Below are 15,770 nucleotides of genomic sequence, written 5' to 3'. Positions count from 1 at the left end.
ACCATGTATTCATTGCTACAAAGAGCAGGGCGTGACGGGTTTGTGAATTCCATTATTCGATTGGAATGCTATTTTAAGCATAACTAACATCAAAGAGGTCCTGCCTCGAAATGTTTTATCCTGCTCAACAGAATAAACATTACCTGCTACTGGTATACTGAACAATGATAAAGTGAAATTTTTACAAAAGAAAAAGAAAACAAGAATAATAAATCATTATATTACAAGAAAACATAATCTAAAATTATCCTGTGAACTCTAAAAACAGCTCAAATTTCATTTTGCGACCACTATAAAACAATTACGAGAATCCACATAATGCTAGCATCTGTTCAAGCCTCATACACAATTCTGGAATTGATAATATTACAGAATGACAGAACAATTCCAGTAAAACATTAAGCATTTCTTTATTAAACTAATAAGTGTCCAACAACTAGGTGACTGATGAATACAGTTCTTTTGTGGAATATACATATATACTTTTTTAATATTTGAACAACAATGTGATTGCTAATACTATGACATTACAGTCACTCAGCAGCAGACTGGAAAAAATTGTCCAATATTACCTAACAAATTCAGCTCTTCAAAATAAATAAATAAATAAATAATGTGCAGTCATCCACTCTCTTTTCCAAAAACAATTAGCACTTACAAAATTCTGATCATTTACAAATGTTACAATTTCAAAGTGATGTTGGCAGGTAATGTTTCACACAAAGTTATTTTTTAGGGGGAGGGAATGGAAAAATGTGAAAGAATTCATTTCAGAAATAAAAAAAGGGGCACCCAAAGCCTGCTCCACACATCCGAAGGCTCAGTTGATATCTTTTATAAAAGACTGACAGGTCATATAGGCAAAAACTGTTTTCTTTAATGTTGTATTACCATAAATATCTACTCCAACATCACAAAAATAAACTGTGAAACTTTGACTATTTGGATTTTGGGGAAAAAAATCAGAAAACAGAACTTTAAACAGAAAGGAGAAGCACTGATGAATTTACAATCATCTGAAAAGTAAACAAATTGCCTACAAGCACACTTAAATAAAACTTTTGATTTACACATTAATTTTGTTGCAGATTTATTTTCTGAGGCATTTTTAAATGTATACATGCTATACAATATCTCATCAAATATATTTAATATTTATTAAGATTTCAGTCAGTGGAAATGCCAACAATTTGTGCAGAACAGTAGCACTTGGTGGATGCACATCAATATTCAGTTTATCCGCTAAGAATTATCTGGGTTTGGAGGTACACACAGAGGTGAACAATAATCCCGCCCGCCCAGTCTTGCTGCTTCTAGCTTCTGACATCATGTTCCCAACTCTCAAGACAAGTTAGAAGCTGAAGTAATCACATTCTTACAAATTTAGCTTAGCACCAATCTGGCTGCTGCTTTTCTCATTTGCTCTACCAGACTAACACTGACAATCACCGAGAGCTTTTAGTCTGGTCACCACACACGTTCATCACACAACAAATATAACAGCAAATAAAGTTCTATGATTCTTCTTTATAGTACATCACTTAATCATGTTAGGGTTATTTCTTTTTTACTTTATTATTCACCTCCAGTTCTGCAAGCCTTTTCCACAGCTCATCTCTTTCTTTTTCTCTCTTCTTTTCCCTGCAACAACAAAATTATGTACTGTGAATATAATAATTTGAAATGAAGTTGAAGGGGCATATCTTCAAACTTCAAAGGGAGCTGGGAAGAATCTAAGAAGGTACATTTCAGCTAAGTAAAATACTATGAAATTCAAGTGCAACCATACAAAATATCATTTAACTAGGGTGTTTATGTTATTTACAAAATTACTCAAAACCTTGATTTTAAGAGTTTCATTGAGACACTTTTCAAGAGTGGATATTTGACATGTGTAAACATTTATATTCCTCTGGAACATCACCAACAACAGAAAATTTAAGACTGACTAAGTTTGCCCCGCAGTCCTTCTCAACAGATTTGAGATTGTTGTTATTTACTGCTTTATATGGAGCTCTACAAAAATCTGGAGAAAGACTTCCATGTAAAGTAAAAAGTGTGGGTCCACAATGGACACACAAATTACTCCTACTACAATATTCAATGCCTTGACATATTTTCCAATGATTTTACGAAGCTGTTTATTATACTTTTGAAAAAGCTTATAATATTAGTTATTAACAGCCAATGGCTGAAATCCTGGAGTGTTCAATGTGACATGTTGTCATTTTTGTAACCTGCATGTGAATAGTGTTTGTTTATTCATTCGGATATTCGGTTGCTCCACAAGATTTAGTGGACTCCATTATAGAATATTCCACAATGAATGTGTGATGGCCAATGGGAACAACCTTGCAACTTTTACATCTGCACCCAGGCCGCGCGCGCGCGTGTGTGTGTGTGTGTGTGTGTGTGTGTGTGTGTGTGTGTGTGTGTGTTTTCTGATGAGGGCCTGTCTGGCCAAAAGTTTTGTTTGACAGTCTTCTTGCTGTGTCTACCTGCGACCCCAGCATTTCTGCTGTATGGTGAGTAGCAACTATCCTTTTCATAATACTGTTATTATTGCATCTGGGATTTTCTGTTGTTCAAAATACATATGCAATACTCTTCATTAAAATTTTCTTAATACCAAAATTACAATTTGAAATTTTGTGTCCGACATAGCTTACTCACTGAAGAGGCACGACTTTGAAAAAAGTATTCTGATATCAGAAATAGTGAAGCATATTACAAGCTTAAGAAGATTTACACAGCAGATTCTTAACCAGTACATATTCATTAAAACAATACAAAAATACATGTCCTATTACTATAAATCGTATGTACTACGCAAATGTCTTATCTGCAAGAAGGAGAAGGAAGAGGAGGAAGTCATAAACTAGTTATAAAGAAGAAATGAATTTCAACAGTTACTAACCAGTAACAAGGATGTGGCATAACATTTTAATGTTTCAGTCTTTCGACCTTGAAAACAGCAAACAACTATGAATGACTTCTACCAACAGTAATATATACACCAAATAGTATAAAAGGCAGAAAAATACTTGCTACAATTTCAATGATGAGGATTCACAAGGCCACATTACATATAACAAGATACCTAATGTAATCATTTCAATCTGCACGGAATGCTTTTCAGAGTGGATTTTTGTTTCATGCTGTAAACAGAGACTCCAAAATAAAATCTCAACTTAATTACACCTGGAAATATTGACTGATAATCTACAAAACCTTAAGACACCTAATCAGAAAAAAAGAGAATAATATTAATTCCAATGCTTTTATTCAAACCCCACTCACAAAAAAGGGCAAATTATTCAGCAAGTTATCAGTAACTATGTAAAAAAATAAATAAATAAAATAAAATAAAAAAAAAACATCTTGCTGAAAAATATAAAACACTGATTTACTTAGTTGTACAAATCTTACTGTCTCACTGGCATATTAAAAGGGATGCAAGATGGAGGACTGTTGAAAGGACTGCAGAGCTACCTTTGCACTATCACAGCCATTTTCATCCTCTCTCTGTAACATCGGTATTCTCACATTACAAACTACTTGGTTTCTATGAAATTTATTACATAATTTAAGGAACTAAATTACACCATTTCAAAATTTAAGTACTGCAATTACTTCCTGACATCACACTTGTGCTGTTTGAACACATCAATTTTGTCTACAACATTTATGCTGCCACTTCAATGGATTCACTCATGCCCAAAAGGGCCCTCATAACTGTTTGTAGGCTTATCAGAAAACGTAACTGATTACCAGTTTTTGGGTTTTCAGTCGAGTTATCAGCAACAGACTTCACAGTTTTAATTACATATATTGTCACCTCTGCAAATTCTAGATGAACAATACAATTTAGAGCATATTGCTATTCACCACATCGAGGAGGCATGAGACAGTAGACCAGCACATTTAAAAGGAGACTTCAAGACTGCTGTAAAATACAAACGCAGAGAGAGAGAGAGAGAGAGAGAGAGAGAGAGAGAGAGAGAGAGAGAGAGAGAGTGCTGATTAATGGCTTTGCCCAAAATCTGATGTTTTACCACAGTCTACTTTTACATGTGCCAGTCTGCTGCTCAACACTGCCTCTGGATGGTGAATGGAAGTTAGAAGACAAAAAATGCAATGAACATCAGTTGAACTGATGACAGTAAATCAAGGTGAGAAATAATCAAGTCAGCAGGCGAGTAGGCCCATGGGCACTGCACGCGATGGGGACAGTCCCTCCTCCTGCAGCTATCTCACCCCCCCAACTGTTACAAAGAAGGGAATAGCACTCACTGTTCATCAAAATACCATCCCTACCATCGATAATAGGATACATCAAAGAAAAGGGCTAACCACATCTAAAAGCAATTAAAACAATAAAAAAGAGATGACAGAGGCTGCTGCAAAAGAGGGAGGGTAGAGGGGTCCTTTAACACCCATCATGTGGGGGAAGATGCCCAACCTTAATGCCCCACCCCCCTGCTCCATACATGGTTTAAAATGTTGTATCTGACAATAAAAATCCCGTTTACCTGACACAAATCAAGAACCAGTTAAATTGTCTGGGAATCATCCGACAATACTAGAGTCAAAATCCAAAAAACCCTGCTCAGCCCAGAGAGCCAGAAGGAGGTGCCATTCTGCCAAGACGTAAGCTACGTTCTGTAAGGTTCTGGAATGACAATGTGGATGTAGCTTGTTGCATAAAATAAAACTACAGTTTAAATATGGCCGATTTAGAGATGACAATATGGTAGATTTGTTCTGAGATGACTAGGTTCCAGTAAATAAGGAAAAGTAGCAATACCCGCATCTTACAATGGGTAGGGCAAGGATGCAGAGAGTATTAAACTCATGCTTGCAACTAGTATTTAGATGAAGAATATGGGGCAGCCAAGTCCGATTTTTAGCAAAAAGGAGGCCCAAAAACTAGGACTCTGCAACAACATCCAAGCACTGGGTACCCAAGCAGATATTTGGGTCAGGAAGGGCCATGGTATGGTAACATCGAGTTTCTGCCTGGCTTCATGATAGGGATGGCGATACCATCTTGCTGTTGTGAAAGAAAACTTCTCTTAACCAGATATGGTTGAAGATTGAGTAGATGTACCCTGGAAACAAAATTAAAATGTTATATTGTAAGAACTGGGGTCTAGGGACTTATCATGAGACGAGGCAACAATTTGCATCAGTTCCCAGTCAGTGAAAGGATGATTACAGGTTTGTTACCGAGTAAAACATAAGATGTCTTCAACTTGGCATTTCTGCATGAGAAAGGTTGCCGGGTACAAAAACCTTGCTGAATGGCAAGACCTGAAACGGTCGGCCTTTGATGGCCCAGAAGACTATGGAGTTTGTCTCATACCTGGGAGTAGAAGACAATGTTCCCAAGGAGGGGCCATAGTGCTCCCAGCACTACCACATTTACTCAAGTATAATACAACCCTCAATCTAAGATGACCACACTCCTTTTAAGAGACTCCTCCAGAAAAAATTATTTTTGAACATGTTCCAACTATCAAAACTTTTATTGACATTAGTTATCTGCCTAAAATGTTAAAATCACACCTACTCTAAACTTACGCAATTTATTTATTGTCTATGACTTGATAATATGAGGAGGAATAAAATGAACAAAATGAAATTGTTTACATTAATTTTTATCTTCACTGTATTTTTTTGTTTAGCCTGTTGCCTCTGGCACCATTATTTTTAGTAAGCATCCTAACAGGATAGCTTTGAAACTTGTTTCTTTGTTGTTAATATTTAGTGGTTCTTCAAAATACATTGAGATTTCTTTTTTTTTTCTTAACACATTGCAGGTTTCATTTATATATTGATTTGAGAATGTTACAATGTCTTTTGCTACAAAAACATATGATCTGCCCACCGCTCTCTCATTGGCTGTGTAGAATTGCACCCGACACACACCCTGTTGTTCCCATCATCCCTCAAAGTAAATATCTACGACAATGCTGCGGGAAACCATAAGTATGCCACTGGCTCCAATCTAGACTTTTAGCATTCTCTTGAGAAATGTCTGCTATTGTTGAGTATTTGTCCAATTTTAAAGTCACTTCAATTCCAAGTACAAATGGATTCACGCTAACTGCAGTTTCAAAATGGTTACAAAAGACCAAAATACGCAGTATAGATTCCCACACAAAATTTGCTGCCCGCTCACAGTTCCCCTCCCCACCCTCATGGTAGTTCTCAGCCAAGCTGGTGTCACTGTTTCCCCTCCAGGCCTTCTGTAGTGCAGTGCTTGAGCAACAGTGAAACACAGTTGGAAATATCTTCTAGGGTGCAGGCCATGTGTAACAACAGTTAATAATACATAAATAAAAGATCGTAATCATGATTCAGCCCAATTCTCAAACTTTCACTCATTCTGTTATCTAGTGACGTCCATTGACACTGTCTCCACAACAGTTCTTTCTGCTGTATTTTATTCTTCCACTTTCTTTGTTGTTTCATCTGTATGCCACCATCTTGTTCTACAGTTGATTAAAAGCTGGTAACATTTAGCCTGGTATTCTAATACATGAACTGCAACCGAATTTTTCATTTGCAACCCACTTCTTAAGTCATTTGTTTCTCATAATCAAATGAAATATTGAATTAAGTTCAGAATGAAGTAATGGTTTTTGAAGGACAAGTTTTTTGCCTTGGTATGTTACCTTCACTTAACAAGCAGTATAAATGTACGTGTATGGTATCCATACATGTGAGAGTTTTTATTGCAAACCTGTCCAAAAACAACAAAAGTTTCTAATCTGATAGAATTTAATGCTATTTCCTCTTGTGTTTCACCAAAATTGTTAATTGTTTACACAGAGCATTGGATTGTTGTAGTGGCTAGTTCACAGTTTCTTGCATACCTGTTGCACCAGTGCCACGAGTAAAATATCAAGTGATTGTTCAAGCAAGATTGATACTGTCGAGTGCTTTGGCTTATCAGGAAATATTGAGTGTATCTGAACGAAAGTATTGTATCCTATAACCCATGACCTTTGGAATTCTTCAAAATAAATTTGTATGAAACATCAATAGCCAAAGCTTCAACTGTATATATGAGACAACCCCTACATCAATCTATTGAACACAGTAGAAACATTGAGCTTGGCAGCAACAGTTTTTTAATCCATGAATATAAGACAATCCCTTATTTTTTGAACGACGAATTTTGGAAAAAAACCTAGAACTGCCAGTCAACTTTTCAAAGCATCCAACGTGGATGGGAAAGGAAGGGAAATGTGGTGAAGGGAAAGAAGTGGCAGGATCACCAGAAAAGTGGTCACCATTAAAAAAAAAATCATCTGTAGTGACCATTGTAGCAAAAAGAGATCACTAGCTCAATAGCTGAGAAGATGCCATTGGCACTGAAGTGGATTGGAGTACCACCACTGTGCACACACAGATCATAACTGGTAAGATTCTGGTCAATCACAAGGCCTCTACCAGATGAAGTGATACTCCCCCACAGAGGGTGGTACACATTGAAATCACCAAGTAGGAGAAAAGGGAACAAACTTTTTGACTAAAGATGATCAAATCGGTGTAATAGTAGCCAAAATGGTGATAAATAAATATTGAAAATGGTGATCGTTGAGATCATTTGCACCTCCACCGCTACTGTTTCCAATGTGGTACAAAAGGGAATCCACTAACTGACATCTGCACAGACCAGTGTACAGACTGTCTCATCGTTACCATGGTTCTAACAGAATGCACTATAACCGCAGATCATTGGGGAATGGTCAACTGTGAAGTATCTCAGAGATGCTACACAAAATGCAAAAGATGAGGAAGTAACAAGTTTTACTTTCAGCAGGTGACAGTAATAGCTCTTACAGTTATAATGACTGATGACATTACAGTTGCCCAAGTTAAGCGTGAAGGGCCAGGAGGACCAGTCATACCCCCGGATCACTGCCTGTCATTAGTGGCGATGAAATCACATCAATGGACATTGGTTCAGAATCCGGTGGCATAGTGGGGCCTGCTGCCTGCAGAAACACCTGATGACCCTTTCCAGGTTATTATTTTTCTCCTCCCCTATCACCTTAAGTGGTTGAGATAATTGTGAGGGCTGACCTGCAAGGAGTGTGGGACAGATGAACAGGCCATCCTGGGACTCACGGGTTGCGGTTTCTTTGTCCTGGCTCGTTTTGAGCCTCTGGCCTGAGGGTTTCTGGGGAAAGAGGTCCTGAGAGGGAGTCCTGTCACTGGAGGAAGAAGTTCATTTTCTGGCTGGGTGTGGCAAGTGGTTCCAGAATATGGTGCCACCGGAACCACAAGAAAAGAGGGCGGTGGGAAACCTGCTTCGAAAAAACTGAGGGTTGGCGTGGGAAAGAATGGGAGGGTTGATGATGGCTATGACTTTTGCATAATTAGTTATCATGTCAACAGGACATAAGCATCACGATTATTTATTTATTTATTGCAGTTCAGCCTATGACAGGCTGTTAACAGGCTTATACTCTTGTACCTTTTTCTTAAGGACTTGGCAAACCATTGCATGAGGAGGATGGTGTTCTGTACAATTGCAGTTTTTCATAAGGACTACCTTTGCTGAGCAATAGTCTGCAGTTTCTGCACTTTGGGTCCACAGTACAGCAGGATGACGTATGACCAAAGTGTGAGCTCCAGAAACAACTTATGGGTGGCAGTGCATAAGGCTTCTTGTCACAGCTATATACCATGACTAACTTTCTCAGAGGGTACTTCCTCCAAAGGCTCAAACGAAACCGCCTGTTTCCTCGAGATATTTTTGTTTGTGCTGTACAAATTGTATGCCTCGCCATTTTGAGATTGTCCTCTAGCTCCTCATCTGTCTGGAATGTAAGATCTTCGTGGACGATGACTCCTCGGACAATATTCAAAGCTTTGTATGGAGCAATGGTTGCTGGTATGTCACTCATTTGTTCAAATGCCTTAAAATCTGTAGATTGTCCGGCAGGGAGGGTTTTAATCAGGAATCGTTCCTGATGACTCAGCGTCTCCAAATTTATCCTCGTCGTGTTCCACAAAAATAATAATTTCATAACAATAAAAATATCGCCATCTGTTCCAGTACATACCCAGAAATGAAAAAATTGTTTCGCTCCAAATCATCAGGCTTATCCCTCTTCACAGGGCAGCCAGGGTATGGAAAGCAGTAGAAATATAACTGTCCATATTGAAACTTCTATATCTGTCTAATGAGACAGCCAGATAAGAATGCCATTGTTATGGTTCAATCTGAAATATTTCATGTGCGAAATGTCTGCCATGATACCAGCACGTGATTGCCATTGTTATGAGTCTTGATGTGCCAGGAAGAAAGGCAACTACTCCTTGGCAAGTATAGGAAGCTAGCAGCTCAGACATGAGCAGTGTGGTCCCTGTGGTGTCATGTCAGATTGGCCACTATATTGCCTTTCAAGAGCATGTACAAGACTACGTATGTACTATGTGCAGGTGATTTTGGACACGGCATGCAGTAAGGCATTATTTAAGGCATTCTTCCTGTCAGTCCACACTATGGGGTAGGCGTGGTGAAAGCGGGGGTGGGGGTGGTGGTGGGGAAGGGGACTGAGAATGAAAGTGAAATCTAACGGGCACCAATAATTACTTCAGCCAAAAGGTGACAAAGTAACTTTAAGCAGAGGCCAATAAACTACCTACTGCTAAGCCAGACAGGTTCTATAAATTACCTACATTGGAAATACAGTCAAATGGACCCTTACTAGCTTTTTATTTACCTATTCGACAAAAGGTATCTCGTACACAATCAAACAAAGAGCAAGCTGCAAAATCAGTCATCTTATCTACTAATTCCACTGCAGTCATCATGCACCTTATGTATGCATGGCAACAAGCCACTTATCCACATGGAAGCATGTCAGTCTCCAAACTGTGGGGCATTACAATACACTACTCATGTTTCACCCCATTGCTTTGGTGATTGTCAACAGGATTACTCTACTTCTACACTTTGCTCCTCATTCCACTCCCAATACGCCCCTAACCCCCTTCTCAGCAGTTGCAGGCCCCCCCGCCCCTCTGTTCAGCACTTCTTGTCTACCGGTGTTGTTGCATATTTACATATTTTGACTGTTGTTTCAGTTCTGGAATTTCATTTATACAGCACTTGCAACACTCAAAAGTTCTGTTTCCATTGTACATGGTCCTATTTACTTTTCATTTAGTGCTTTTACTTTCATATGTTGATATATCAGTTGCTTCTACCCCCAAACTTCAGGTCTCTGATTATATATTTGTGCATGTAGCTTCTCATTCATATATTATTTACTCTTCCTTTGGCATTGTGTAACTTCTAAACCATATTTTTTACCACCATTAACCACTTGAGTACCTTCTCTACTGCCAGAACAATCATTTCTCTCAATGGCTTATATTCTAGTACTGCCTTTTTCATTTTCGACATCCTCTAATACTACATCTCCACCCCCCCCCCAAACAAGCCACACATTCATTCATTCATGTTGTTCTAAGCCTCTTCCGGTCTCATCAGGAGATTCCTTCATGCTGTGAGGATAATTTAATGCATCTTATCTCAGAGATCAACGTCCATACTCTCTAATGATTAGGACAACATTTTTTCCACCATCTGCAGGAGCTATCAAAGTTACTTTTATGCAGCTTCCATCTGGGCATACTACCACTCACCAAAAAATCCACTAATTCCACCCAACCTCTCTTAATCTCTTAAAGCTTGTTGACCACCTCTGCTTTCTATAACTCACAGAAACTTGTTTACCATTTGATGAAACATGCAACTCCTCAACACCCCCTCCATACTCTAAATAATGTCGTTAAACTATTTGAACATCAAAAGGGCAGTTTTTATTACATACTCTAATCTCTATGCAAGGATTTACTATATGCCCCAATAGAGAAACTTTTTGATAAAACAACAAGTATTTAAAAACAAACTACATTCTAATTTCTGAATGATGTACTGGAATCATTTAACAAAAATATAAGGCAAATTGTTATATTTTGGATCCTTATAAGACCTGACAAGAGCCTACTTCCATGGAAAGCATTTTCTTTACCACTTATTTGAATAATGACTGCCATATATTGTCTCCCCTTTCCAAGAGTTTCTCACCTACAACCAACCATCCATGACCTACCAACCAGTCAAGGCCTAAACATTCTTGTCACTTTCAAGAGCTCCGACACTTTGGCCATAATAACAGAGATAAAACAGGCTACATTACGAAGTGCTCTGTTATCTGTCCAATATATCCAATTATAAACATCATGATAATGTAGCAATCTCTGAAATGCAACTATAATATTAAATATTGAGTCCATCCTAAAACATGTCACCTCAATCACCCCCCCCCCTTTTTTCATGACAGTAACACCCATTACATCGATCTTTCACCTGCACATAAATCTCCCAAACCTAACTCTACTGGTCTCTCCAAACGCAGACAATTGAAGGGTTGACTTGAAAAAGGATGTAAGTGCCAAAATGTAAAATTTGTGGAGAAAGGAAAAATGTAACTACAATATTAAAAATGCTTTATTTGTTTAATTTTTGTGTACAATCACTGTCGTTTTGTGTTCTGAACTACTGTCATGAATAGTGTTATCAAAAATTTATATAAAGCATTGTTACCCACAACAGTACAAAATTAAGGAAGAACATACGCCCTTGTAGAACTCATGATATTTTGGATCCCGGTAATCAAGCATTGTCAATAAATCTTTTTCTTGATATCACTTACCGATACTACCTGCGTATCATTGTTGAAGGTGTGTATGTTCTTGAATTTTGCAGCTTTCCCTTCTTGAAAATAGTATGACTCTCCAACCCCTTCATTTCACTGAAGGTTTTCTTTGTTTAAATTAGTGATGATGTGTTTAGACACACGTCAGAGACATAGGTGACATCAAAGGAATCAGATTCTTCCAATGTCACCACTTGAAATGGATTTTGTAACTGTACAGTTCTCACTAAAGTGTGAATTTCTTTAGGCACCACTACCTTGCAAACATGTTTTCGTTTCTCAATAATGCTGAAGTTTCAATCACAAGGTGTATGAGAATGTCCGGAGACCAGAAACTTCAGATTAATGGAATCTTAGTATTCTCTAACTACTAGAAACATTAGTAGGAGCAGCACCATCCTCTTCTTATTCTATCCAGCTCAGTTGTCATACAATATTTCCAGCTGTCAGGTGTAACCTAAGTGGTCACAATTTTTAAAAACATGATGCAAGCCTGTTGCCTCCACGTCCTCCAACTGCTTTGCGCCACATACACATGAAAGTAGAATTTCCCAAATGAATGCAAAAGTTGTAGTTTAACTGTTGAAACATGTAGAACCGGCTACTGTGTCAAAGTGAGTGACTGATGCATATCAACAGCCATAGTTGCTACAGTGCTTTAAGAATATTAATAGATACCATATAATCAGAAAGAAGTCTTTGAGTTTTCTCAGCTTTCCTGAGGTGAAGTCCTTTTGTAGATATTACAGAGAATCTGGATGCTCCACAACTGGCAGTTATTTCACAGATCAATTTATCACAGATGGGGGAAGCACCTGCTCTCAGCCGTCTAAACTGGAAATTGGGAAATTCCCTCTTGAAACCTCTGCAGTAAAACCAGGGTGTATACATGGACAAGGAAAAAAAATTCCCGGATTTTCCAGTTAAAAATACACTTTCTCCCGGGTGAAAATACACTTTTTCTGTGTTAAGTGACAGTATACTCTTCCTCGGCACAGTAAAACTCATCAATCCTTTGAATGTTTATGGTCTTATATACCGGAGTAGAATTTCCCAGCACTTTATAAAACAAACTCAGGGAGAAAAACACATTTTGAAAGACCTTTGATTTGCAGCAACATGTAGGCTGCATATTTTCGTATTATGAAGGTATAAATTTGAATTCCACCAAACACCGCATATTACTTTCCGAAACTTTGAAATCGAGATTGCGATGCCCTTTTTTAAGACAGTCAGCTCATGTCACGTGATCTCGCCAACTGATGGCACCATAAGACATATGATGTAGTAAGCCAATAGCAAGATCACTCTTCAGTAGCGCGAACACACAATTAAGAAAAGTTAATGGTTTAAATTAATATACATAGCATTCACATATAATATTGGTCTCAAAGATTAATAAGCTGGAAGAGAAGCTAAGCTTCCACATTGATCTTTTTTGCGTGTGTTACACTTTAAGAACATCACACAAATGTGCCAGTAAAATTTTTAATAACGACGTAAATGTCTGATTTTCTGGGCTCGAAGGTCTTCTAAATGGTCGTCTTCAAAGAGTTGATTTTAAATGAGAGTCAAACGCTTTGTGATTTAAGAATTTCATCGTACATTCACGCACATAGTTCATCTTGCGTAAAAGGAAATCTGCTTTGAATCTAACGGTTTTCAAACCACCATACGCCATATTTTCCCCCGACCTGTTAGAAAAAGGTTCGTTTCAGCAGTTGAAAAACAGCGCCAGATAACAGGCGTCACTGCACTTGCGCAGCTACTTTGACGGAGGAAGCCCATATGTTCATACGTGTAAAACATCAAAAGATCTTACACATGTCATAAAAGAAACAAGACATCAGATGATACTTCAAGAGCGTCGGAATTTCGTGAACCGTACTAAAATGCAGAATTCGGCTTAAAATGCACATTCGTATGTAAATTTGCGTGGAGTACCAGTACTGTATTATCTCATGTTTGGTTCTTTATTGTGGCGTAATGCCATGCGTGCACTTGAAATGCAGCGAACAGTTGAAACTAGCGAATAGTGTGAAATTAAACACCTCATTTCAAATAAACTGACTGCCTTACCAGAAAAGATTAATTTTAGCCCAAATCTCTTCAGCAAACCGGCAAAAATAACTTCATTGTTCTATAAGACGATTAATTCTTGACTTTCAGAAAGGTGGAAATAAAATCTGGAACTAATAACATATTTTAGCCTTCCGTAATTATGCGAACGTATTTTAATTCATTTGATAGCTCCCAGCCACAAAAATCCGTTTGTTTATCATTTAACGTGAGAGCAATAAATGAAGAGGAAACAACAAAATCACAGGTCGCGTGGAGACTCCCCATCTCAACTCAGACTGCTCTGTGCATCAGCCCTGGTTTACTATGTTTCCAAACCGGGGCAATATTAAGTAGTGGCGCCCAGCCACACCTCTGTAACCAGAAGTGGAAGAAGGTATTACTCATATGCGACTCAACTGCGCATGTTCAAGAGCCCGCCCGCAACAGCTCAAACTAACCTAATTTAAACAGTTGTCTCGTTACGCTCATCGGAGGCAATTTGTTGTTATAAAGCATTGCGTAGTCTTCCTAAAGTCTTTGGCACACTTTGCTGTTGGCAGACGCTTGTATGAGCACTGTTTTGTTGTTGTATATGGCGCATTTCCTTTGCAACTTAAGTTTTATTTTAGTTTTTTTTTTTCTCTCGTTCATGTTTTGTTGCTGCAGTATTATTCAGCAGTAGCAGGATACAGTAATATCCTTTGTTAGAGTATTGGCTCTTACCAGTCAAAATCACAAAAATTTAACTGAAAACTAAAACACTGAAAAATTCCGGGCATTCTAGACAATTCCTGGGTTTTTCCCGGTTTTCTCCCGCATGAAAAAATTCCCGGGTTTGTCCTGGCTCGCATACACCCTGAAAACTGACCATTGCTGTGTGTCTCGGCAACATCCTGCTTTAATTCAAGATGCAGCCAATTAATATTAACCCTACGGTGGGCGTGCCTTTCGTACTTCCATGAGTGGGTGCATTGTGGCTTTTACACCGCAATGAGTATTACATATTTAACCTAAGTAAAAATAATCTTTATGTATTTGTTGCCTTCACAATTCTCTATTATTTTCACTGTAATTTATAACAAGCCGATATTCTTTATTGTCTTCATGGTTCTTTTAATTATATCACTTAAATGCACTGATTCACATAAAAAGAAAGTAACATGGGAACACATTATGAAATGGAGCATTCATAAACTTCCACTCCTGTTTATGATTGTCAATAAATTAGTCAACTTTGATCTGCAGCTCATTTTCACATTGCACACATTTTGTATCAATGACACTATGTTTCTTGCATACATTTTTCTTGCATTTGATACATACTGTTTTGGCTCTGTTGTTTTTATGTCTGCCACATATTTAACAAATTCCAGGTTTTGTTGGCTCCTTGGCCTCCTCTTCTTCATGTCTGTACTTGGTCAAGAAGGCGTGAATATCCTTGGGAAGTCTCAAGTAATGCTTGTTGATTCAAATGTTCTTCCATTATGTCCAGAGCAAATGTATCAAAAAATTAGTCTCCCTTCTTTATTATCAGGATTGTTGAATTTGAAAATAATGTTTGCATTTATCCCAGCAATATGTAGATGTCTGCAGAAATGTGCAAGTGGCCATTGTCACATTATTCTGGAAGTACTGTAGGATGAGCACATCTGATGTACAGTGTCTACTTCTCCTTTGGTAGCATTGTAGTCCAAATTCACTCTTGATCTATTTCATTTGTGCTGAGAATTGTTGATTAAAAAAAAAAATCACAGCTTTTTTCTTTTAATGAACAGTCGAGACCATACAAAAATCCTCTTGAAAACCAAAGAGACATGACTGGGCATCCTGGGTTTTATTTGCTTGCAATTCTTTAAGTACTTCCTTCTTCTTCTTCTTCTTCTTCTTCTTCTTCTTCTTATTATTATTATTATTTATTTTTTTCGTGGTTCGCAAGAAAGCAAAACCTTTGCCAAGGAA

The 15,770-nt window shown here is 37.9% G+C and overlaps 1 protein-coding gene across 2 annotated transcripts in view; it reads right to left on the bottom strand.

Moving 5' to 3' along the window:
• Positions 1 to 391: 391 nt before the first annotated feature.
• Positions 392 to 15,770, bottom strand: part of LOC126175442 (serine/threonine-protein phosphatase 2A 56 kDa regulatory subunit epsilon isoform) — a 279,631-nt gene continuing 264,252 nt past the window's right edge. For both annotated transcript variants that reach the window (XM_049922253.1, XM_049922247.1), the window contains one exon: positions 392 to 1,641. Coding sequence is in view for 1 of the 2 variants with exons in the window: in XM_049922247.1 (XP_049778204.1) it covers positions 1,557 to 1,641 (85 nt within the window). In the remaining variant the exon portion in view is untranslated. The remainder of the gene's footprint in view (positions 1,642 to 15,770) is intronic.

Source organism: Schistocerca cancellata, chromosome 1 (assembly GCF_023864275.1).
Source record: "Schistocerca cancellata isolate TAMUIC-IGC-003103 chromosome 1, iqSchCanc2.1, whole genome shotgun sequence".
NCBI lineage: Eukaryota > Metazoa > Arthropoda > Insecta > Orthoptera > Acrididae > Schistocerca > Schistocerca cancellata.
This window is presented reverse-complemented; position numbering and strand designations above follow the sequence as displayed.